The following is a 25,149-nucleotide window of genomic DNA, read 5'->3' as shown; positions in this document are numbered from 1 at the left end:
CTTTCTTTTTTTTTTTTTTTTTTTTTTGAGATGGAGTTTCACCTTGTTGCCGAGGCTGGAGTGCAAAGGTGCAATCTCGGCTTAATGCAGCCTCTGCCTCCCCAGTTCAAGTGATTCTCCTGCTTCAGCCTCCTGAGTAGCTGGGATTACAGGTGCCCACCACCACACCTGGCTAATTTTTGTATTTTTGGTAGAGACAGGGTTTCACCATGTTGACCAGGCTGTTCTGAAACTCCTGGCCTCAGGTGACCCACTCACCTCAGTCTCCCAAAGTGCTGGGATTACAGGTGTGAGCCACCAAATCCGGCCTCAACCCCTTTAGATTAGTATTGCAAATAATTCCCCTTATCATGAAAATATTATTTTTAATGGCTGCAGATTGCTTTCTATTAACATGAAAGTTTATTCACCCAATCTCATTATTGGGCATTGTAATAGACTTAATGTTTTATTTTTCCAGCTCTTTACACCAAAACATTTCCTATTGTAGTGATTTATTTGAATAATTTCCCTTTCCCAACTCCACGTGGTTCTAAAAGGGTAGCCAATCACAGTACCCCATTTCCCTAGCCTCTGTACGTGGGAGAATGACCCAGGCCCTGCCTATCATATCCTCTGGCTACAGTGACTGAATCAGAGGTGAGCCAGTGAGAGAAGGAGGAACAGTCCTTTTTCAGGAATTTCTGTAACATCGGTGAAAAATTCTGTCAGTTGGGGTCATGGAACTGAACGAATATGGCTTGAGGGCTCCCAGCTGCCATCCTCCCGAGGCTTGAGGAGAAAAGGAGCCAATCAGAGACAAGTACGCAGAGAGAAAGACTGGGAGGAGAGACCTCTGGCTGCACCAAGTCTCTAATCCCAAGCTATAAAGTCTTTCGAGTTACTCTGGTTCCACAAACTCATTCCTCCTTTTGGATCCATTCGAGTTACCAGAAACACTTTTTTATTTAAGGTGGTTGGATATAGGTTGGTCATTGGTCCCAGAGAACATCCTCACTTTTATTTTATTTTATTTTATTTTATTAAGTTCTCACTGTCTCACTGTTGCCCGGGCTGGAGTGCAGTGGTGCAATCATGGCTCACTGCTGCCTTGAACCCCTGGGCTGAAGTAATCCTACCATCTCAGCCTCCAGAGTAGCTGGGACTACAGGCATGTCCCACCACACCCAGCTAATTTTAAAGAAATGTTTTGGCCGGGCGCTGCGGCTCACGCCTGTAATCCTAGCACTTTGGGAGGCCGAGGTGGGTGGATCACCTGAGGTCAGGAGTTCAAGACCATCCTGGCCATCATGGTGAAACCCCATCTTTTATTTAAAAAAAAGTAATAATAAAAATAAAAATAAAGAAATGTTTTGCATATACTGAAACTGACTTTGCAAAATTATAACTGAGGAAATTGTGACAGTGAAAGAAATCAGACCTAACTGACTCCATCTTGCTTCTAACCCTTAAGCTGTCCTTGTTTAGTCCTGGGTGTAGGCTAAACTAACTTTGGGAAAAAATTCGGTTCATGGTTTGACTCTGAAACAAAATTGATAACAGCCCTTTCCCGAAAAGACCCCCTTCTTGCCTGGGGTCCAATCTGTCTTTGCAGGACTCACAAATTAGCTACAAGATAAGAAGTTACAGTTTAGGGGTCATGTAGCCTCTGGCTCCAAGAGTCTGAACCTCCCCAAATTGCTCCTGGGAATAACATCACTGTTGTAAAACCTAAAATCAGTAATTGAGTTATTTTGCAGACGCTGAACTCAATGGATCAGTTGACACCACACAGACCAATAATCTAGCCCAGCCAGTTCTGCCATCGCACCCAGGAACAAAAGGCATTAAGAAAACCCAACTTTGACGCTCTGTGATTCCATCTTCAACCTGACCAAGCAGCACGCCCCACTTCCCAAGCCAAATTATCTTAAAAAACTCTAATCCCTGAATGCTCAAGGAGATTGATTTGATTAATAATAAAACTCCGGTCTTCTGCGCAGCCGGCTCTGTGGGAATTACTCTTTCACCATTTCAATTCCCCTGTCTTGATAAATCACCTATGTCTAGGCAGCAGGCAAGGTGAATTCCTTGGGTGGTTACAAGACGGGGTCTCATACCCAGGCTGGTCTCCAACTCTTGGGCTTAAGCGATCCTCCAGCTTCTGACTCCCAAAATGCTGGGACTATAGGCGTGAGCCACCACACTTAGACTAATTTATATTTTAGGTGACTTCTAAGTATTACCATCATAAAGACGCAGTGAGCCTGGTGTGGTGGCTCATGCCTATAATCCCAGCACTTTGAGAGGCTGAGGTGGTCATTGAAGCTCAGGAGTTCAAGACCAGCCTGGGCAACATGGTGAAATCTCATCGCTATTAAAAATACAAAAAAATTAGCCAGGAGCGTTGTCGCCCAGCTGTGGTCTCAGCTACCCAGGCTGTGCTCCCAGGCTGAGGTAGGAGGATCTCTTGAGCCCAGGAGGTCAAGGCGGCAGTGGGCTGAGATTGTGCCACCGCACTCCAGCCTCAGTGACGAAGCGAGACTCTATCTCAAAAAAAAATAAACATAGAAAATAAAGAAAGAAAGAAAAGAAAAAAAGAAAGAACAGTGTGAAGAAACTCAACGTAGGTATATTTTTGCATACATGCATGCTGTCCTTTTTCTCCTCATTAAGAAACATTTCCAGACCAGGAGTTGCTGAGTCAAAGAATAGGCAAATCTTAAAGGCTTTGATGTGTATTGCGAAATTGCCATGAGAAAGGTCATCCACACTCTATTTCCTCTAGGACTCTATGTGTGCCTGTTTCCATACAGTCACAACAATGCTGAGTAGTATTAATTTTTTTAAATTCCCAATTCGATAGAAGTTTATTGCTTTTCTTCTTCTTCTTCTTTTTTTTTTTTTTTTTCTCTGAGACAGTCTCGATGTGTTGCCCAGGCTGGAGTGCAGTGGTGCAATATCAGCTCTCCACAACCTCCACCATCAACCTCCATCTTCTCCTGCCTCAGCCTCCCAAGTAGCTGGGACCACAGGCACCCACCACCATGCCCGGCTAATTTTTCTTTTCTGTATTTTTAGTAAAGATGGGTTTCGCTGTGTTGGCCAGGCTGGTCTTCAGCTCCTGACCTCATGATCCACCCGCCTCAGCCTCCTAAAGTGCTGGGATTACAGACGTGAGCCACCTCGCCCAGCCACATCTACTGCTTTTCTATTGATACTGTTCTCCTACCTTTGTTCCCAACTACGCCTTAATTGAGTAATAAAAGAAAATAAGGACATCAAATAAGAATAGGAATTTGGAATGAAACCAGAAAAAAAGGGAGGAGTTCCAAATATGTTCCGAGAGCTTTACCATTGTGAATACTCAGTTCTGGTTTTCCCCCAAAACTGGCTGAACCAGTATGAATGTTCCAGGGAGAAACAACTTTAAAGAAGTGAATAGTGGCCCTGCCCTGGTCCACCACCTAATCCAAAGTGCCAGGGGTGACTGACTACAGCATCAGTCATGGCTGCACACCCTACCTGGGGTTAGTATATAAAGCTACACAGAGCAGATCTCTGGCCCCTGACCCTGGAAAATCTGTCTCGCCCACAAAGATGTGGGCTCAGCTCCTTCTAGGAATGCTGGCCCTATTGCCAGCCATTGCAGAAGAACTCCCGTGAGTGCTTGGTGTCAGAATTGCTTTAGGGCAGTGGCTTCTTTGCCTAACTTTCTCAAACATTTATATGGAGATGGGTAGATAAACTTTGATTTATCTTAATTTCCTCCTACTTTTTTCTCCTCTTTGGTTCCATTGATCCTTTACCAAGAGAGGAAGGCTGAGGCATGAAGAGAAAGCTTTAAAAATGCTAAATATGGCCAAGCATGGTGGTTCACACCTGTAATCCCAGCACTTTAGGAGGCTGAGGCAGATGGATCGCGAGGTCGGAAGTTCAAGACCAGACTGGACAATATGGTGAAACCCCATCTCTACTAAAAATACAAAAAAAAAAAAAAAGATAAATATTAAAATGTATCCTGTTTGTTTTTGTTTTGGCTTGTTTTGTTTTTTTTTTTCTTTTGAGATGAAGTCTTGCTCAGTTACCAGGCTGGAGTGCAGTGGTGCAATCTCAGCTGACTGCAACCTCCGACTCCCTGGTTCAAGGGATTCTACTGCCTCTGTCTCCCAAGTAGTTGGGATTCCAGGCATGTGGCACCACGCCCAGGTAATTTTTATATTTTTGGTAGAGATGGAGTTTCACCATGTTGGCCAGGCTGGTCTCAAACTCCTGACCTCAGGTGATCCACCTGCCTTGGCCTCCCAGAGTGCTGGGATTACAGGCATGAGCCACCACGCCTGGCCTCCTGTTTTCTGAAATACACCTAATTTCCTCCTTGGTGTGCTAGGTATATGTTCTGGGTGAGGGCCTCCTGATGGTGGCGGTTTAAGGCTGTGAACTGAGTTGTTGCTTATCTGCTTCTTGTAGAAAATGGGGAGAATAAGGAAGGCAGGGACTTGGTCTAATTCACTGCTACATGCTGAGCACTTAGGAGAGTGCTTAATTTTTCCTCAAGTGAATGAATCCTTATTGCTCTAAATCTTTCTGTTCCTTTAATAGAAACTACCTGGTGACATTACCAGCCCAGCTTAACTTCCCCTCCGTTCAGAAGGTTTGTTTGGATCTGAGCCCTGGGTACTATGATGTTAAATTTACAGTTACTCTGGAGACCAAAGACAAGACCCAGAAGTTGCTAGAACACTCTGGATTGAAGAAGAGGCACTTACATTGCATCTCCTTTCTCGTAAGCACAGACTCAGCCCTATCTTGAATCCCTTACTTGCCTATTCTCTTCCCTAGGCTCACTATAGTCTGACTTTAGGTATAATTTCTGGTATCTTTTGCCACAGCCTCTAAACCTATCTTTTCTCAACTTCAGTCCCTGGCTATAACTCACCCACAATTTCCTTGACCTTGGATTTCTCCCTTTAGTTCCTGCCTGACCTTAATTCTTTTTCCTGGTAATTTGTCTTATGTCTCTATCCTTGCTACCTGCTTCTAACTCAGCTCTTTCCTTTTACTCGCTGTTGGGTGGAGACCAGCTGATTCTGTTCCCCGAGTCCCTTACTCCTCCCCAGAGGTCCCCTTTCTTGGCCAGGTACCACCTCCTGCTGATGGCACAGAAGAAGTGGCCACAATCCGGGTGTCCGGAGTTGGAAATAACATCAGCTTTGAGGAGAAGAAAAAGGTTCTAATTCAGAGGCAGGGGAGTGGCACCTTTGTACAGACTGACAAACCCATCTACACCCCAGGGCAGCAAGGTAAGGGGCACCTATTTGGAGTTAGACTGAAAAGCGGGGGAAACCGCGGTGCACAGGGGCAGAGGGGATTGGTGGTTTATGGCAGGTTTAGGAGACAAGGAGTGCAGAAGACAGGAAAATCGGGGGATTCAGTGTTACGAGTGTTTGCATGGCACATGCCGTGCTATGCAAACAAGAGAAGTAGGTGGGGGCTGCTACTGTGTGTGTGTATCTAAAACAAAAGTACACATTTCTTCTGGAATAGCATTTGGAAAGTATAATTGGGTTGCTGGGCCGTACAACAATCTGCTTGTACATGGCTAAGAAAACACTGAGGGCATTTGGCTTGAGCTCCTGTTTTTCTGGTTTTTTTTTTTTTTTTTTTTTTTTTTGTATTTGTTCATTCTTCCTTATAGGGACACTTCATTCTGAGATTTAAGAGTCAGGCGCCCTGAAGAGAAACTGTTTGGGTTTTTTTTTTTTTAATTAATTTATTTATTTTTAATTTATTTTTTTTGTTAAAGATGGGGTTTCACCATGATGGCCAGGCTGGTCTTGAACTCCTGACCTCAGGTGATCCACCCACCTCGGCCTCCCAAAGTGCTAGGATTACAGGCGTGAGCCACAGCGCCTGGCTGGGTTTTTTTTTTTTTTTAATTTAAAATTTGTGTGGGTACATGGCTGGTGTGTATATATTTATGGAGTAGATGAGATATTTTGATACACACATGCAATGTATAATCACACATCAGGGTATCCATCACCTGAAGCATTTATCATTTTCTTGTATTACAAAAAATCCAATTATACTCTTTGAGTAATTTTTTTTTCTCTTGAGATGGAGTCTTGCTCTGTCACCAGGCTGGAGTGCAGTGGCGCTACCTCGGCTCACTGCAACCTCCACTTCCTGGGTTCAAGCGATTCTCCCGCCTCAGTCTCTGGAGTAACTGGGACTGCAGGTGCACGCCACCATGTCCAGCTAATTGTTGTCTTTTTAATAGAGACGGGGTTTTACCATGTTGGCCAGGATGGTCTTGATCTCGACCTCGTGATCCGCTTGCCTCGGCCTCCCAAAGTGCTGGGATTACAGGCGTGAACTATGGCGCCCGGCCTCTCTGAGTAATTTTTAAATGTGCAATAAATTATTATTGACTGTAGTCACCCTGTTGTGCTAAAAACTACTAGATCCCTAGATTTTATTCATTCTATCTAACTATATTTTTGTATCCACTAACCATTCCCACTCCCACTTCTCACCCTGCCCACCCCTACTCTTCCCAGCATCTGGTAACCATCATTCTGTTGTCTCTCTCCTTTTAAAAGAAATTTTTCTCCTTTTACCTTATTGTTTCCACACACCTTAAAATTATCATTCTATTCTCTATCTCCATGAGTTCAATTATTTTAATTTTTAGTTTCCACAAATAAGTGAGAACATGCAAAGTTATGTCTTTCTGTGTCTGGTTTATTTCACTTAACATAATGACCTCTCGTTCCATCCATGCTGTTGCAAAGGACAGGATTTCATTCTTTTTTATCTCATTCTTTTTGAATAGTACTCCATTGTGTATGTGTACCACATTTTTTAAATCAATTTTTTATCATCTGTTCATAGACACCGAGGTTGCTTCCATATCTCGGCTATTGTGAATACTGCTGCAGTAAACATGGGAGTGCAGATATCTCTGTGATATACTGATTTCCTTTCTTTTGGATATATGCTTAGCAGTGGGATTGCTGGATCATATGGCAGCTCTGTTTTTAGTTTTTTTCAGAAAACTCCAAGCTGTTCTTCATAGTGGTTGTACTAATTTACATTCCCACCAACACTATATAAGCGTTCTCTTTTTCTGTACATTCTCACCAGCATTTATTATTGTTTGTCTTTTAGAAAAAAAGCCTTTTTTTAAAAAATTTTTTTAATTTTTTAAAGACAGGATTTCACCATGTTGGTCAGGCTGGTCTTGAACTCCCGACCTCAGGTGATCTGTCCACCTTGGCCTCCAAAGTGCTTGGATTACAGGCGTGAGCCACCACGCTCGGCCAAAAAAGCCATTTTAACTGGGGTGAGATGACATCTTGTAGTTTTGAATTACATTTCTCTGATAGTCAATGATTTGAGCACCCTTTTTATATACCTGTTTGCCATTTGTATATTTTCTTTGAGAAACGTCTGTTCAGATCTTTTTGTCCATTCTTTAATCTGATTTCTGGATGTTTTCCTATAGAGTTGTTTGAGCTCCTATGTATTCTGGTTATTAACCCCTTGTCAGATGGTTAGTTTGCAAATATTTTCTTTTTTTAAAAAATTTATTTTATTGCAGGCCGGGCGCGGTGGCTCAAGCCTGTAATCCCAGCACTTTGGGAGGCCGAGGCGGGTGGATCACGAGGTCAAGAGATCAAGACCATCCTGGTCAACATGGTGAAACCCCATCTCTACTAAAAATACAAAAATTAGCTGGGCAGGGTGGCGCACGCCTATAGTCCCAGCTACTCGGGAGGCTGAGGCAGGAGAATTGCTTGAACCTAGGAGACGGAGGTTGCGGTGAGCCGAGATCGCGCCATTGCACTCCACCCTGGGTAACAAGAGTGAAACTCCGTCTCAAAAAAAAAAAATTTATTTTATTGCATTTTAGAATTTTGGGGTACATGTGAAGAAAATGCAAGATTGTTGCATAGGTACACACGTGGCAGTGTGAATTGCTGCCTTCCTCCCCATCACCTATATCTGGCATTTCTCCCCATGCTCTCTCTCCCCAACTCCCCACCCCCCGCTGTCCCTCCCCTATTTCCCCCCAACATACCCCAGTGTGTAGTGCTCCCCTCCCTGTGTCCATGTGTTCTCATTGTTCAACACTCACCTATGAGTGAGAACATGTGGTGTTTGATTTTCTGCTCTTGTGTCAGTTTGCTGAGAATGATGTTTTCCAGGTTCATCCAAGTCCCTACAAAGGACACGAACTCATTGTTTTTGATGGCTGCATAATATTCCATGGTGTACGTGTGCCACATTTTCCCTGTCCAGTCTATCATCGATGGGCATTTGGGTTGGTTCCAGGTCTTTGCTACTGTAAACAGTGCTGCAATGAACATTCGTGTGCACATGTCCTTATAGTAGAACGATTTATAATCCTTTGGATATATACCCAGTAATGGGATTGCTGGGTCAAATGGAATTTCTATTTCTAGGTCCTTGAGGAATCACCACACTGTCTTCCACAATGGTTGAACTAATTTACACTCCCACCAACAGTGTAAAAGTGTTCCTATTTCTCCACATCTTCTCCAGCATCTGTTGTCTCCAGATTTTTTCATGATCGCCATTCTAATTTGCATGAGATGGTGTCTCAATGTAGTTTTGATTTGCATTTCTCTGATGACCAGTGATGATGAGCATTTTTTCATATGTTTGTTGGCCTCATGTATGTCTTCTTTTGTAAAGTATCTGTTCATATCCTTTGCCCACTTTTGAATGGGCTTGTTTGTTTTTTTCTTGTAAATCTGTTTTAGTTCTTTGTAAATTCTGGATATCAGCCCTTTGTCAGATGGGTAAATTGCAAAAATTTTTTCCCATTCTGTTGGTTGCCGATTCACTCTAATGACTGTTTCTTTTGCCGTGCAGAAGCTGTGGAGTTTGAGTAGGTCCCATTTGTCTATTTTGGCTTTTGTTGCCAATGCTTTTGGTGTTTTGGTCATGAAGTCCTTGCCTACGCCTACATCCTGAATGGTTTTGCCTAGATTTTCTTCTAGGGTTTTTATGGTATTAGGTCTTATGTTTAAGTAATCAAAACAGCATGGTACTGGTACCAAAACAGAGATATAGACCAATGGAACAGAACAGAGGTCTCGGAGGCAACACAACATATCTACAACCATCTGATCTTTGGCAAACCAGACAAAAACAAGCAATGGGGAAAGGATTCCCTGTTTAATAAACGGTGTTGGGAAAACTGGCTAGCCATGTGCAGAAAGCAGAAATTGGACCCCTTCCTGACACCTTACACTAAAATTAACTCCAGATGGATTAAAGACTTAAGCAAATATTTTCTTTCATTTTGTGGGTTGTCTCTTTGTTGATTGTTTCCTTTGCTGTACAGAAGCTTTTTAACTTGACGTGATCCCATTTGTCCATTTTTGCTTTGGTTTCCTGTGCTTGTTGGGTATTACTCAAGAAATCTGTGCCCAGACCAATGTCCTGGAGAGTTTCCCCAAGGTTTTCTTATAGTATAATATTTTCATAGATTGAGGTACCATATTTAAATCTTTAATCCATTTTGACTTCATTTTTCTATGTGGAGAGAGATGGGGGTCTAGTTTCATTCTTCTGCGTATGGATATCCAGTTTTTCCAGCATGATTTGTTGAAGAGTCTGCCCTTTCCCCATGTATGCTCTTGTCACCTTTGTCAAAAATGAGTTCACTGTAGATGTGTGGATTTGTTTCTGAGTTCTCTATTCTGTTCCATTGGTCTGTGTGTCTGTTTTTATGCCATACTATGCTGTTTTGGTTACTATGTGATTCCTCTAGTTTTGTTCTTTTTGTTCAGAATAGATTTGGCTATTCTAGGTCTTTTGTGGTTCCATATAAATTTTAGGATTGTTTCTTAAAGAAATCGTAAAATTTAGGCTGTAGAATTTCTGTGGAGAATGTCATTGGTATTCTGATAGGAAGTGCATTCAATCTGTAGATTGCCTTATGTAGTACGGAATTTTAACAATATCAGTTCTTCCAATCCAGGAACACAAAATCTCTTTTCATTTTTTGTGTGTCCTCTTCAGTTTTTTTCATCAATATTTTGTAGTTTTTATTATTGAGATCTTTCACTTCTTTGGTAAAGTTTATTCCTAGGTATTTTATTTTATTTATAGCTATTGTAAATGGGATTATCTTTCTTGATTTCTTTTTCAGATTGTTCCCTGTTGGCATATAGAAATGCTACTGAATTTTATTTTTGAGACAGAGTCTCCCTTTGTTGCCCAGGCTCTGGATTGCAGTGGTGGGATCTCGGCTCACTGCAACCTCTGCCTTCTGCGTTCCAGCGATTCTTGTGCTTCAGCCTTCAGAGTAGCTGGGAGTACAGGCGTGCGCCACCATGCTGGCTAATTTTTATTTTTGTTTGTTTGTTTTGTTTTGTTTTTTGAGATGGAGTCTCACTCTTGCTCAGACTGGAGTGCAATGGGGTGAACTTGGCTCACTGCAACCTCTGCCTTCTGGGTTCAAGTGATTCTCCTGCTTCAGCTTCCTGAGTAGCCGGGATTACCACCATGCCCAGATAATTCTGTATTTTTACTAGAGATGGAGTTTCTCCATGTTGTCCAGGCTGGTCTCCAACTCCTGACCTCAAGAGATCTGCCCGCTTCGGCCTCCCAAAGTGCTGGGATAACACACATAAGCCACTGTGCCTGTCCTCTTGCTGCTTTAGGGTTTTTTTTTTTTTTAATCCTTGATGTTTGGGAGTTTGATTATTAAATGTTTTGAGGTTGACTTATTTGGGTTAAATCTGCTTGGTGCTCTATCATCTTTTACTTAATATTGATATCTTACTCTGCTGGGCTTGGTGGCTCACACTTGTAATCCCAGTTTGGGAGGCCAAGGCAGGCAGATCACCGGAAGTGAGTAGTTAGAGACCAGCCTGGCCAACATGGCAAAACCCAGTCTCTACTAAAAAAACAAAATTAGCTGGGCGTGGTGGCGGGTGCCTGTAATACCAGATACTTGGGAGGCGGAGGCAGGGGAATTGCCTGAACCTGAGAGGCAGAGGTTGCAGTGAGCTAAGATGCCATTGCACTCCAGCCTGGGCAACAGAGTGAGCCTGTCTCAAATAATAACAACAACAACAATAATAAGTTTCTCTAGGTTTGGAAAGTTCTCTGTTATTTTCACTTTGAATAAACTTCCCATCTCATTCTCTCTCTCTCCCTCCTCTTTAAAGTCAAGACCTCTTAGATTTGCCCTTTTGAGACCATTTTTTTAGATTTTGTGGGCATGCTTTATTCTTTTTTCTCCCTTGATTGAGTATTTTTATTTGTTTGTTTGTTTTGAGACGGAGTTTCACTCTGTCATCCAGGATGGAATGCAGTGGCACAATCTCAGCTCACTATAACCTCTGTCTCTTAGGTTCACGTGATTCTCCTGCCTCAGCCTCCCAAGTAGCTGGGATTACAGGCATCCACCACCACGCCCAGCTAATTATTGTATTTTAGTAGAGATGGGGTTTTACCACATTGGCCAGGCTGGTTTCAAACTCCTGACCTCAGATGATCCACCTACCTCGGCCCCTCAAAGTGCTGGAATTATAGGCATGAGGCACCACACTCTAATTTTTGTATTTTTAATAGAGACAGGGTTTCACCACCATCTTGGCCATGCTGGTTTTTTTTTTTTTTTTTTTTTTTTTTTTTTTTTTGAGACAGGGTCTCCCTCTGTCTCCCAGGCTGGAGTACAGGGGTGTGATCTCAGCTCACTACAATCTCCGCCTCCCGGGTTCAATTGATTCTCCTGCATTAGCCTCCTAAGTAGCTGGGATTACAGGCACATGCCACTATGGCCTAGGTATTTTTGTACTTTTAGTAGAGACAGGGTTTGACCATATTGGCCATGTCAGTATTAAACTCCTGACTTGAGGTGATCTGCCCACCCTGGTCTCCCAAAGTGGTGGGATTACAAGTGTAAGCCACCACACCCAGCCTGACTGTGTATTTCTAAAAAGCCTCTCTTCAAGCTCACTCATTCTTTCTTCTACGTGATCTATTCTACTGTTAAGACATTTTAATGCGCTTGTTCATATGTTAATTGATTTTTTCAGCTCCAGGATTTCTGCTTGATTTTTCAATATTATTCAATCTCTTCGTTAACTTTAACTGCAAGGATTCTGAATTCCTTCTCTGTGTTACCTAGAATCTTGTTGAGTTTCCTCAAAACAGAGATTTTGAATTCTAAATCTGAAAGATCATGTATCTTTGCTTCTTTAGGATTGGTTCCTGGTGCCTCATGTAGTTCATTTGGTGAGATAATGTTTTCCAGGATGGTCTTGATGTGGATGTTCATTGGTGTCCGGTTATTGAAGAGTTAGGTATTTATTGGAGTCTTTGCAGTCTGGGCTTGCTTGTACCTGTCCTTCCTGGGTAGGCTTTCCAGGTATTTGAAGGTACTTGGGTATTGGAATCTAAGTTTTTGGACTCTGCAGTGTATCTTCATTAAGGGGACCCCATGTCCAGTATCTCTGTGGCTCTTGAAGTCTAATAAAGGTACCTCCTTGATGGTATTGGATAAGATCTGGAAGAATTCCACATTACCAGGTGGAGACTATTGTTCCCTTCCCTTACTTTCTCCAAAACAGAGTCTCTCTCTTTGTGCTGACTTGCCTGGAGCCGAGAGAGTGGTGACACAAGCAACCCTGTGGCCACCACCATTGGGACAAGCCAGCACTGTACTGGGTCTCACTCAAGGCCTGTGGTAACGGGTACCTGGCTACTGCCTATGTTTGCTCAAGGGCCTAGAACTCTAAAGTCAGCAGATGTCAAAGCCAGCCACTGCTGGGGGATGGGGCGGGCTTGTGTCCTTCCCTTCATGGTGGTGACTTCCCCTTGACCCTGGGCAGGTCCAGAGATGTTATCTGCCAGCCAGGGCATGGAGTCAGAAACCTTAGGAATCTACCTGGTGGTGTGTTTTACTGGAGCAGAGCTGGCACCCAAGCCACAAGACAAAGTCCTTCCCACACTTCCTTCTCCTTTCCACAGACAGAGGAGTCTCTCCCCGTGGCCACCACTACTCCAGGCCATGGCGAGTTCTGGCTGGGTACTGCCAGTGTTCGCTCGAGGCCTGAGGACCCTTGGTCAGCTTGTGGTCAGTGGTGCCTGGCCTGGGATTCTCTTTTCAGGGCAGTGAGCTCTCCTCTGACAAACAGCAGGTCCAGAAATGCCATTGAAGAGCCATGGACTGTAACTGGGGACCCCAAGGGCCTGCTTGGTGCTCTTCCCACTGTGGCTGAGCTGGTACCGAAGCTGCAAGACAAAGTCCCCTTAACTCTTCCCTCTCCTTTTCTCAAGTGGAAGGAGTCTCTCCTCATAGTCACCACAGCTGAGAATGTGCTGAGTCACTGGAAGCCAGTGTGTCTCTGAGTCTCACCCAAAGCCCGTGTCGCGTACAGCCCAGCGATCACTGCTGACTCTTCAGAGCCCCAGGGCCTAACTGGAAGTCAGTTTCCATAGATGGGACGGGCAATTCACCCCTGGCGAAGGCTGGTCTAAATGCTCCCTCTATGGGCGCTGGATGAGCTCTGCCCTGGGCACTTTCCCCTGTGATTGGGCAGCACCGCGTTCTGATGCAAAGTCCCCACACTCACTGTGCTCTCCCTCCCTCAAGTTCATAGATTCTGTCTCTGTACCACACAGCCACTGCTGGGGGATGGGGCGGGCTGTGTCAACAATTCCAGTGTGTCTTTCCTACCCTCTTCCATGCCTCTTGCAGTGATATGAAGTTAAAACCAGGACCTGTGATCACTCAACTGATTTTTGGTTCTTATGATGGTGCTGTTTTGTGTGGACAGTTGTTCAGTTTGGTGTTCCTATGGGGGATGAGGAGGGCGGTCAATGGAGGATTCTGTTCTGCCTCTTGCTCTGCCTCCGGAGCTCCAGGTCTGTGTTTGGGCTTTACCTCACTCTCAGAGTTGGTTTTGTGAAAAAGTAGAACCTGTTGGGGTTTTGCTGACTCAGAGCCTGTGTAAGGAAGGAGGAGGGATGGGGGAAAGATTCTGAGCAGAAGGCTGGGCATGGTGGCTCACACCTGTAATCCTAGCACTTTGGGAGGCTGAGGCAGATGCATCACCTGAGGTCAGGAGTTTGAGACCAGCCTGGCCAACATGGCAAAACCCCGTCTGTACAAAAAGCCAGGTGTGGTGGCACCTGCCGGTGGTCCCAGCTATTCCAGAGGCTGGGGTGGGAGAATCACTTGAGCCCAGGAGTTTGAGGCTGCAGTGAGCCATGGTTGTGCCACTGCACTCCAACCTGGGTGACAGAGTGAGACCCTGTCTCAAAAAAAAAAAAAAAAAAATCAAGCTAGGAAAAAGCCCCTTTGTTAATGGTGTCTGTTTGCTTCCAGTGTATTTCCGTATTGTCACCCTGGACAGCAACTTTGTTCCAGTGAATGACAAGGTGAGTAGGGAGGAGGGAAAGGCGTGGTGCGGACTGCGGGAGAATAGGGAAAAGGATAAGAGATTCTCTGCAAGGGCAGAAGTCCCCCTTGCAGGGGCGTGGCGAGGCGAGGCCCTCTGGGCTGGAGACTGCTGTGTGTGGGACTGGAAGGGCTGGACTAGCCTCAGAGAGCTACCCTAAATCAGCCTAGGAATAAGCAGAGGTGACCGGTTCTCAGCTCTAGTATCTACACATCAGGTTCCTGAGAGATAAGATGGTCACACTCCTGGTCATTTTATTTATTTATTTATTTTGAGACAGAGTCTCGCTCTGTCACCCAGGCTGGAGTGCGACGGCATAACCTTGGCTCACTACAACCTCCACCTCCTGGGTTCAAGCAATTCTCCTGCCTCAGCCTCCCAAGTAGCTGGGATCACAGGTACCTGCCACCACATCTGGCTAATTTTTGTATTTTTAGTAAAGACACGGTTTCACCATGATGGCCAGGCTGGCCTCAAACTCCTTACTTCAAGCGATCCACCCATCTCGGGCTCACAAAGTGCTAGGATGACAGGCAAGAGCTACCACGCCCGGCTCCCTGTCATTTTTAAGAGTTTTCACAAACTTCAAGACCTTCTCTTCAGGACTGACAAGTGACATTGCAATTCAAATACTAAGAAGTAAGGCCAAATATGGTGGTTCATGCTCATAATCCCAACAGCTTTGGGAGGCTGAGGTGGAAAGATTTCTTGAAGCCAGGAGTTCAAGACCAGCCTGGGCAACAAAGTGAGAACCTATCTTTACTTTAAAAAAAATTTTTTAAGGGATAAAGGAGAATGTCTGCTTCCACTATGTTTCTACAAGGCAAAATAATTTATAAAGTAGGTAATTTCTCTTAAGTAAACATTAAATAAATATATGCCAAGGGTTAAAATGTAGCAACATTTTGGGAATACTTGGCTTGTCCTTGGACTCCCCATCCCTAGAATCATAAGCCTTTTAATAGGTTTGATGTCAAGTTGGAACACATGTCATTTCTACATGCTTCTGAGACACCGACCTCCCGGACACCCCTGCTTCCTTCCTCTTCCGTCTGTCACAGCCCATGTATTCAAATGAAACTTTTAGAGATAAACATAAGCGAAGGCATGATTTCCGTTTTCCATCTTCATGTTCTCAGAGCTGCTGTTTCCTTTCCCTATGTGCAGGGAAGTTATTAGCTTGTTACTGATTAGTAATGCCCTAGATGCTTGTCTTTCCCAATTTAGATTTCCTTTTAACTCCTCCTTCCCGTCACCTGTAGCTCTTCTTTGTCAGGAGTTCAGTATAATGTTGAGTACTTATTTCTTATCACCCCCTGCCACCACCTTTTTCTTTTTTTTTAAATTTTAAGACAAGGTCTCATTCTGTCACCCAGGCTGGAGTGCAGTGCACGGTCATGGCTCACTGAAGCTTTGACCCCTCGGGCTCAAGTGAGCTTCCCACCTCAGTATCCCCAGTAGCTGGCACCATAGGTGTGTACTACCACCCCTGCCTAATTATTTTATTTTTTGTAGAGATTGGGGGAGGGGTCTCACTTGTTGCCCAGGCTGGTCTTGAACTCCTAGCCTCTCTCGTTTCATTCCCCCAAAGTGCTGGGATTACAGGCCTGAGGCACCGCACCTGGCCTGAGTACTTATTTCTTTTTATTTTTTTTTAAAGATGGGGTTTCACCATGATGGCCAGGCTGGTCTTGAACTGCTGACCTCAGGTGATCCACCCACCTCGGCCTCCCAAAGTGCTAGGATTACAGGCACGAGCCACCACGCCCGGCAGGAATTATTTCTTTACAGATTGTTTTCTCTGTAGCCGTAACAAGGACATGCCAGGTTCAAAACGCGTCTGCAGCCAGCACTATTGTAGACTCACTTACTCTTCGGGGTTCATCTCATCAACTACCCCGGTCGGGTTACCTTTCCTTTGCTCCAATGATGCGGGATTACTTCCAGGTGTTCTGATTTCCATAGTTAGGCTCTCTTTCTCTTGTAAACTAATTCCTTCCTCCTCACTCCGTTTCTCTAGCCAGGCCCTCCCTCCAGATTCAGTTGAAACATGGAGATTAACAAAAGGAATTTTACCAAGAAACTGAGGATAAAAATTGTGTTTATGTAACCCGCCCAGTGGGTTCACCTTGCCTGCTGCTTAGACTGAGCCGATTTATCAAGACAGGGGAATTGCAATGAAGAAAGAATAATTCATGCAGAGCCGGCTGTGCGGGAGACCGGAGTTTTACTGTTACTCAAATTAGTCTCCCTGAGTATTCAGAAGTCAGAGCTTTTAAAGATAATTTGGCGAGTAGGGGCTTGGGAAGTAGGGAGTGCTGATTGGAGATGCAGGGTCAAAGTGAGGTTTTCTTGCTGTTTTCTGTTCCTGGGTGGGATGGCAGAACTGGTTAAGCCAGATTACTGGTCTGGGTGGTGTCAGTTTATCCATCAAGTGCAGGGTCTGCAAAATATCTCAAGCACTGATCTTAAGTTTTACAATACTGATGTTATCCCCAGGAGCCATTTGAGGAGGTTCAGGCTCCTAGAGCCAGAGGTTACATGACTCTAAACTGTAATTTCTAATCTTATAGCTAATCTGTTAGTCCTGCAAAGGCAGACTGGTCCCCAGGCACCAAAGGGGACTTTTTGGGAAAGGGCTATTAACCATTTTGTTTCAGAGTCAAACCATGAACTGAATTCCTTCCCAAAGTTAGTCTGTTGTATGCCCAGGAATGAACAAGGACAGCTTAAGGGTTAGAAGCAAGATGGAGTTAGTTAGCTCTAACTTCTTTCACTTTGCCATAATTTCCTGAGTTATAATTTTGCTAGGGTGGCTTCAGTCCCTCCCTCTGGGTTTTATAACATCTTAATCTTAAGACGTGGGCTATGAAGATGGGAAAAGGCTGTCGATTACTCTGGCTTCTTCTTGCTGACAGGGGGCGTAGTCGGGGTATGAGTGGACGACTCTTAGAACCGCTTAGAAGCAAGATTGAGTAGGTTAGGTCTGATTTCTTTCACTGTCATAATTTCCTCAGTTTTAATTTTGCAAAGGCGGTTTCATTTACACAGCACAATATTTTATCCCCAAACAAGTAAAGTAAGCCTGATATTAACTGCCCCTGTCTAACTTGATTGCTACACTCAGTTATTCAGAAACTCCAGGCAACTTCCAGTCAAAAATGCTACTTTCTTTTTTTTTTTTTTTTTTTTTTGAGACAGAGTTTCACTGCATGGCCCAGGCTGGAGTGCAGTGAGGGGATCTCAGTTCACTCCGACCTCCGCCTCCTGGGTTCAAGTGATTCTGCTGCCTCAGCCTCCAGAGTAGCTGGGGTTACGGGCATGTGCCACCGTGTCTGGCTAATTTTTGTATTTTTAGTAGAGATGGGGTTTCACTATGTTGGCCAGGGTGGTCTGGAACTCCTCACATTAGGTGACCCGCCCGCCTCAGCCTCCCAAAATGCTGGGATTACAGGTGTGAGCCACTGTGTCTGGCCTAAAAAAGCGTTTTTTTGTTTTTGTTTTGTTTTGTTTGAATTTTATGGACATCTATATCAATTTTTTTGTTGTTGTTGTTTCGTTTTGAGACAGAGTCTCACTCTGTCACCCAGGCTGGAGTGCAGTGGTGCAATCTCGGCTCACTGCAATCTCTGCCTCCCGGGTTCAAGCGATTCTCCTGCCTCAGCCTCCTGAGTAGTTGGGATTACAGGCACCTGCCACCACACCCAGCTAATTTTTTGTATTTTAAGTAGAGATGGGGTTTCTCCATGTTGGCCAGGCTGGTCTTGAGCTCATGACCTCGTGATCTGCCCGCCTTGGCCTCCCAAAGTGCTGGGATTGCAGGTGTGCGCCACCGTGCCCAGCCCTTGATATCAATCTTAGTGATATTCTCCTCCTGATGTTTGTACAGCCCAGGTTTGTGGAAGTCCTAGCTCATCTTCATCCTACCTCTCCTTGTTTTTTGGCTTTTCTTGAAGAATTGCCATTATCCCTAATATCAAGGCTGATACTTGTATGTAGTGGTTCAGCTTCTTCACTGGTTGGCATCACATGGCACTTGGCCCAAGAATCAAAAAATTAAGCACTGTCTTGATTTCATTCTCTCCCGGTTAGGTCCAAAATGGTCCTGCACCCTCTCCCGATAAAACGAAATTCCTGCTTTCCATCTCATCACATTGCAAGCACAATGACCAGTTCCTCACAAACTTAATGGTTTTCGCAACCATTTAGCAGCTACTGTTTTGAAGAAGCTGATACATGATTCTCCAGTGGAACTATTTCAAACAATTTTTAAAATAATTATTTGCAATGCTTGAAAGTAAGGTTCCTGGCCAGGCGCGGTGGCTCACGCCTGTAATCCCAGCATTTTGGGAGGCCAAGGTGGACGGATCATCTATCTGAGGTCGGGAGTTTGAGACCAGCCTGACCAACATGGAGAAACCCTGTCTCTACTAAAAATACAAAATTAGCCTGGCGTGGTGGCGCATGCCTGTAATCCCAGCTACTGGGGAGGCTGAGGCAGGAGAATCGCTTGAACCTGGGAGGCGGAGGTTGTGGTGAGCTGAGATCGCGCCATTGCACTCCGGCCTCGGTAACAAGAGTGAAACTCTGTTTCAAAAAAAAAAAAAGAAAGTAAGTTTCCTGCCCACAAGCATTCAAGCATTCAGATAGTAGAGGAAGAGGCCAGGAGACGATTGGCTACCAAGAAGAGGTTTAAACATTGGGGAGCCCCCTGGTGCTAATACGTCTTTTAGGGCATGTTTGTTTTGCAAGAGCTCAGTCAGAGGGCGCTGGGACTGCTCTGACGCTCCAGCTCTTCAAATCTTTTGGAGACTGGCAATTCCTTTGAGATTCCTGCCCACTCCTTTCTTCTCCTCCTGCCTTGTCTCCCTCCCAAGAAGTCTGTGCTCCCATTGTTATTCTTTTCAGGGAACAAAAGAGCCATTTAGAAAGGAAGAATGAAGTAACGGGCAAGAGAGAAAGGAAGAATTCTGTGTGAACTTTTGCTGTCAGGAACCTTATTGCTATCAACCCTCTTTAATCCGCATTATCTGGTTTTCCTTTTCAGTACTCCATGGTGGAACTACAGGTAAGTGGAAGTTTCTTTCTCTTCTCTGTCAGTTGTGGAAGAGGAAGAATGAGAATTTGATGCTAAACCTTGAAGAGAGAAGCAAGTCTGAGATCTGGGCCCAGAGCCCCACGACTCTGCCCAGCACCGAGCACCCACATCCACCTAAGCTGTGCTTGTTCTCTTGCCTCTGCCCTCCTGGTCTCTCACACCTAAATTTCCGTAGACAGGACGCCAGCCTCCGTAATGACTACACCGCTCTCTATTCCTCTAACTTCTCTGTGCCCAGCTGACTTAACTAGGCTTGGTTCTGTACAACCCTTAATCTAAGTCATGTGCCTTTGCCATAGACATGCTCAGCAGGTACCTGACAACACAAACACCTGTGAGAAGTGTTTTAAAGGAAAGGATCTAAAAGAGTGATTTCCCCACAATATCTCCTCCATTTTTCCATTAAATCAATTTCCTCATGTTTTAGGTACCTTACAGTCACTTTCCTCAATCTTGTCCCCTACTAGGGACCAGAAACAGAGTAAACATTCTTTGTAAATGACATCCCAAGTTCTACTTTCTAAAACTGGAGATAACACTTTAGAGGACTCAGTCTGCTGTCCCTGGACACAGACCACAGGGGTCATGCACAATGGGTGGGGTTCTTTACCTGCATTCTGTGGTGCAGACTGGAAAGCAAGCAGGCGGGCACATCATGCACTTTCTCTACTGGACAGGATCCAAACAGCAACAGGATTGCACAGTGGCTGGAAGTGGTGCCCCAGCAAGGCATTGTGGACCTGTCCTTCCAACTGGCGCCAGAGGCAATGCTGGGCACCTATACCGTGGCGGTGGCTGAGGGCAAGACCTTCGGCACTTTCAGTGTGGAGGAATATGGTATGTGGGGGAATGGACAGGCCAAAGTATTGGGCATAATCTCGTCTTAAAATCAGCAAAGGGGCCGGGCACGGTGGCTCACGCCTGTAATCCCAGCACTTTGGGAGGCCGAGGCGGGTGGATCACGAGGTCAAGAGATCGAGACCATCCTGGTCAACATGGTGAAACCCCGTCTCTACTAAAAATACAAAAATTCAGCTGGGCATGGTGGCGCACGCCTGTAATCCCAGCTACTCGGGAGGCTGAGGCAGGAGAATTGCCTGAATCCAGGAGGTGGAGGTTGCGGTGAGCTGAGATTGCGCCATTGCACTCCAGCCTGGGTAACAAGAGCAAAACTCCGTCTCAAAAAAAAAAAAAAAAATCAGCAAAGGTAGAGTAAAATCTACTCTGGGAAATAATTATTTATTCATTTCTGAATCAGTGCTAAACCAGCTAGTAACTTCAGGAGCATTCTACCTAAATAATGCCTCCTTGCCGGGCGTAGTGGCTCACGCCTGTAGTCCAAGCACTTTGGAGGCCAAGGCGGGCGGATCACCTGAGGTTGGGAGTTCAAGACCAGCCTGACCAACATGGTGAAACCCGTCTTTAAAAAAAAAAAGCCTCCTTCATTAGATCCATTAATTTAATGCTCACTGTTTACACCCCTCTGGTCACTGCCTGTGTGAGTCCTCCTCCAATTCTTTCTCCATTTCCCCTTTTACTCTCTTCAGTGCTGCCGAAGTTCAAGGTGGAAGTGGTGGAACCCAAGGAGTTATCAACGGTGCAGGAGTCTTTCTTAGTAAAAATCTGTTGTAGGTAAGAGCAGGAGCTGGGGGTGGGGTGGAGATTAAAGCTGCATCAAGAGATATGATGAGGGAGTGACACGGGGAGAGGGATTACAGCTGGGCCAAAACTTGGGGTATTTTATGTAATTCAGAGTCACGACTTATCCAAGAACATTATTTATTTATTTGTTTTATTTTTGAGACGGAGTCTTGCTCTGTCGCCCAGGCTGGAGTGAGGTGGCGTGATCCGGGTTCAAGCAATTCTCCTGCCTCAGCCTCCCCAGTAGCTGAGATTACAGGCACGCACCACCATGCCAGGCTAATTTTCGTATTTTTAGTAGAGAAGGCATTTCGTCATGTTGGTCAGGCTGGTCTCAAACTCCTGACCTCAGATGATCTGCCCTCCTTGGCCTCCTAAAATGCTGGGATTACAGGCGTGAGCCACTGTGCCCGGCCAAGAACATTTTTTTTTTTTTTTTTTTGCAACGAAGTCTCGCTCTGTCACCCAGGCTGGAGTGCAGCAGCGCAATCATGGCTCTGCCTCTTGGGTTCAAGTGATCTGCCTGCCTCGATCTCCCGAAGTGCTGGGATTATAGGCATGGGCAGTGGCCTGGATTGTCAGAGCTTTCTTTCAGAGGCGAGAGTGTAAGAAGGAAGAAGTGGTGTTTGAGGGAACAGAGTGGGATCTCAAGTGGAATTTCCCAACTCTGACTCCTCATGCTTTTCTTGGTTAGGTACACCTATGGAAAGCCCATGCTCGGGGCAGTGCAGGTATCTGTGTGTCAGAAAGCACATACTTACTGGTATCGAGAGGTGGGACGGGAACAGCTACCTGACAAATGCAGGAACCTCTCTGGACAGGTGAGTAAATGGCATGTAACAAAAGAACCTATCCGCATGTCCCAAAGAGAAAGCTCCAATCTAGGAACGTGGTAAACAACCCAAAGTAGAAAGCATTTCCCAGAATTATTATCCCAGTTCCAAAGAACAAAGACTCCCCTAAAAGAGGAGTCTTAGCTGGGTGCGGTGGCTCATGCCCGTAATCCCAGCACTTTGGGAGGCTGAGGTGGGCGGATCACGAGGTCAGGGGTTTAGGACCAGCTTGACCAACATGGTGAAACCCGGTCTCTACTTAAAAATACAAAAACTAGCCAGGTGTGGTGGTGCACACCTATAATCCCAGCTAGTTGGGAGGCTGAGGCAGGAGAATTGCTTGAGCCCGGGAGGCGGAGGTTGCGTGAGCTGAGAGCGCGCCATTGTACTCCAGCCTGGGTGACAGAACGAGGCTCCGTCTCAAAAACAAAAAACAAAAATCAAAACAGGAAATCTTTCAGATTCTGCCTTGGAACCAAGGAATTTACCTCAACCCCTGTAAGATACAATTTTCTGGTTTTGAAGTCCTTTATCTTTCCCTCTCCCAAATCTTGGAGCCTCGAAGTCATTTCATGATTACATATGTGCAGGTACATACTCCATGTTATAGGAGAGTTTTTCTACATTAGAAACTAAAGCGTGGAGATAAATTATTTCCTTCTACAGTACGTTAAGAAATGGATGTAGACATTAGATTCCTCATCTGCTCTCTGTCTCTGTCTCTGATCGCCTCACTAGACTGACAAAACAGGATGCTTTTCAGCACCTGTGGACATGGCCACCTTTAACCTCACTGGATATGCGTACAGCCATGAAATCAATATTGTGGCTACTGTGGTGGAGGAAGGGACAGGTGAGTAGGGTACTCCTTGGCTCATTAAGAAAAGAGAAAGAGGCCGGGCACGGTGGCTTACGCCTGTAATCCCAGCACTTTGGGAGGCCGAGGCGGGCAGATCACAAGGTCAAGAGATCAAGACCATCCTGGCCAACATGGTGAAACCCTGTCTTTACTAAAAATACAAAAATTAGCTGGGCATGGTGGCACGGGCCTATAGTCCCAGCTACTTGGGAAGCTGAGGCCGGATAATCGCTTGAACCTGGGAGGCGGAGGTTGCAGTGAGCCAAGATTGTGCCACTGCACTCTAGCCTGGAAACAGAGCAAGACTCTATCTCAAAAAAAAAAAAAAAAAAAAAAGAAAGAAAGAAAAAAAAAGAAAAGAAAAGAGAAAAAGGGCTGGTCCCAAGGACAGATCTATTCCAAGGATTCAAGACCTACCCTCTTCAGTGTTAGGGTGGTACCTTGTTCCTAGTTCATAGTCACAGGGAAATGCCAGATCCCAATTTGCCATCTATAAGAAATACCACCTACTTCTCCAAGCCTGGGGAGGTGAAGTTGGCTTGGATCTTTGGCCGGAAATACATTCAGCTTCATCCCTCTGCCACCATTCTCTCGGAGACTTGACATTAAACACAAAGAGGAGAATATCAGGTGCCTAGATCTTTATACCTCTGGTTTCCCTCTGCAGGCGTGGAGGCCAATGCCACTCAGAATGTCTACATTTCTCCAGAAATGGGATCAATGACCTTTGAAGACACCAACAATTTTTACCACCCCAATTTCCCTTTCAGTGGGAAGGTATGTTAAAACTTATCTCTGCCTAGACAAAAAAATGCATAACCATCCACTTTACCTCCTTCCTGCAGCCATACAGCTAACTTAGTGCTGTTCTGAGTACATAGCCACATAGCTAACTTAGTGCTGTTCTGAGTACATAGCCACATAGCTAACTTAGTGCTGTTCTGAGTACTTTACACATATTCCCTTTAATCTTTACTATATTGGTCCCATTTTACAGATAATGAGACAGGTAACAGAGGTTAAGTGATTTTTCCCAGGTTATACAGCTGATAAGTGGGAACTATGACCGAATCCAGGAAGCCCGCCTCTGGAGTATACACTCTTCACTCCCTCTGCTGTGCTGCCCTTAATCCCACAGGAGAAGCACTTTGAATATTAATGCAACCTTAGGGTTCTTTCTAATGCCAGAGGCTCATTTTCTAATGTCTAAATCTTTGTATTTAAGAGCTGCAGGGTTTCTAGAGAAATCATCCAGCCTGGTCTCCTGCCTCTAGGCAAGGTTAATATGAAACTTTCCTTGACAGCCATGTATAACTCTTTAAACAATTTTCTTTAGAGATTTAAAAATTTCCAGCAGGGTGCGGTGACTCACGTCTGTCGTCCTAGGACTTTGGGAGGCTGAGGCGGGCAGATCACTTGAGGCCGGGAGTTCGAGGCCAGCCTGGCCAACATGGCGAAACCCCGTCTCTACTAAAAATACAAAAATTAGCCAGGCATGGTAGCACACACCTGTAATCCCAGCCTCTCAGGAGTCTGAGGCATGAGAATTGCTTGAACCCAGAGGCAGAGGCTGCAGCGAGCTAAGATCATGCCACTGTACTCCAGCCTGGGCAACAAAGCGAGACCATCTCAAAAAAATAAAGATAAATTAAAAATTAACTTTTATTTGGCTCACACCTGTAATCCTAGCACTTTGGGAAGCCGATGCAGGTGGATCACGAGGTCAAGAGATCAAGACCATCCTGGCCAACATGATGAAACCCCATCTATACTAAAAATACAAAACTTAGCTGGGTGTAGTGGTGCATGTATCTTTCTTTACTTCTTGTGCAACTGGTCCACACAGTGACATTGCACATATAGAGATGCATTTATTTCTCAGTTATCTTTTCTCTAGACCAAGCGTGGATGCAAATTGTTTTTAGAGCCTAAGGATTACACAATTTGGGAGGCTAGGGGATTTTCTTTAAGAAAAAGAGCCAAGAGCGGTGGCGCGTGCCTGTAGTCCCAGCTACTCGGGAGGCTGAGGTGGGAGGATCGCTTGAGTCCAGGAGTTCTGGGCTGTAGTGCGCAGAATTTTTGAAGGAGCCTGTGCAAATGAAGCACCCTAAAGCTTCATTAGCCACTGGGCAACTCTAGCTCTGCTGCAGGCTGTTACTTCTGTTTGTTTTTCAGTTCCTCACAGATCCGAGTTCAAATGCTTGAATCACATTTATCTTTTTCAGGATACTTTCCTGAAATGTATTCTTAGAAATTCTGTTATCACTTTTTTTTTTTTTTTTTTTT

At 45.0% G+C, this 25,149-nt stretch overlaps 1 protein-coding gene across 1 annotated transcript in view; it reads left to right on the top strand.

Annotated features, from left to right (window-relative positions):
- Positions 1-4,587: 4,587 nt before the first annotated feature.
- Positions 4,588-25,149, top strand: part of A2ML1 (alpha-2-macroglobulin like 1) — a 59,151-nt gene continuing 38,589 nt past the window's right edge. Inside the window, exons 1-9 of the mRNA XM_032270359.1 lie at positions 4,588-4,765; positions 5,120-5,282; positions 14,360-14,412; positions 19,480-19,500; positions 20,208-20,367; positions 21,078-21,162; positions 21,866-21,992; positions 22,743-22,857; positions 23,531-23,640. Coding sequence (XP_032126250.1) covers positions 19,486-19,500; positions 20,208-20,367; positions 21,078-21,162; positions 21,866-21,992; positions 22,743-22,857; positions 23,531-23,640 — 612 coding nt within the window. The 5' untranslated portion in view covers positions 4,588-4,765; positions 5,120-5,282; positions 14,360-14,412; positions 19,480-19,485. The remainder of the gene's footprint in view (positions 4,766-5,119; positions 5,283-14,359; positions 14,413-19,479; positions 19,501-20,207; positions 20,368-21,077; positions 21,163-21,865; positions 21,993-22,742; positions 22,858-23,530; positions 23,641-25,149) is intronic.

This window comes from Sapajus apella, unplaced genomic scaffold, assembly GCF_009761245.1.
Source record: "Sapajus apella isolate SASKATOON/1434 unplaced genomic scaffold, GSC_monkey_1.0 scaffold209, whole genome shotgun sequence".
Lineage (NCBI taxonomy): Eukaryota > Metazoa > Chordata > Mammalia > Primates > Cebidae > Sapajus > Sapajus apella.
This window is presented reverse-complemented; position numbering and strand designations above follow the sequence as displayed.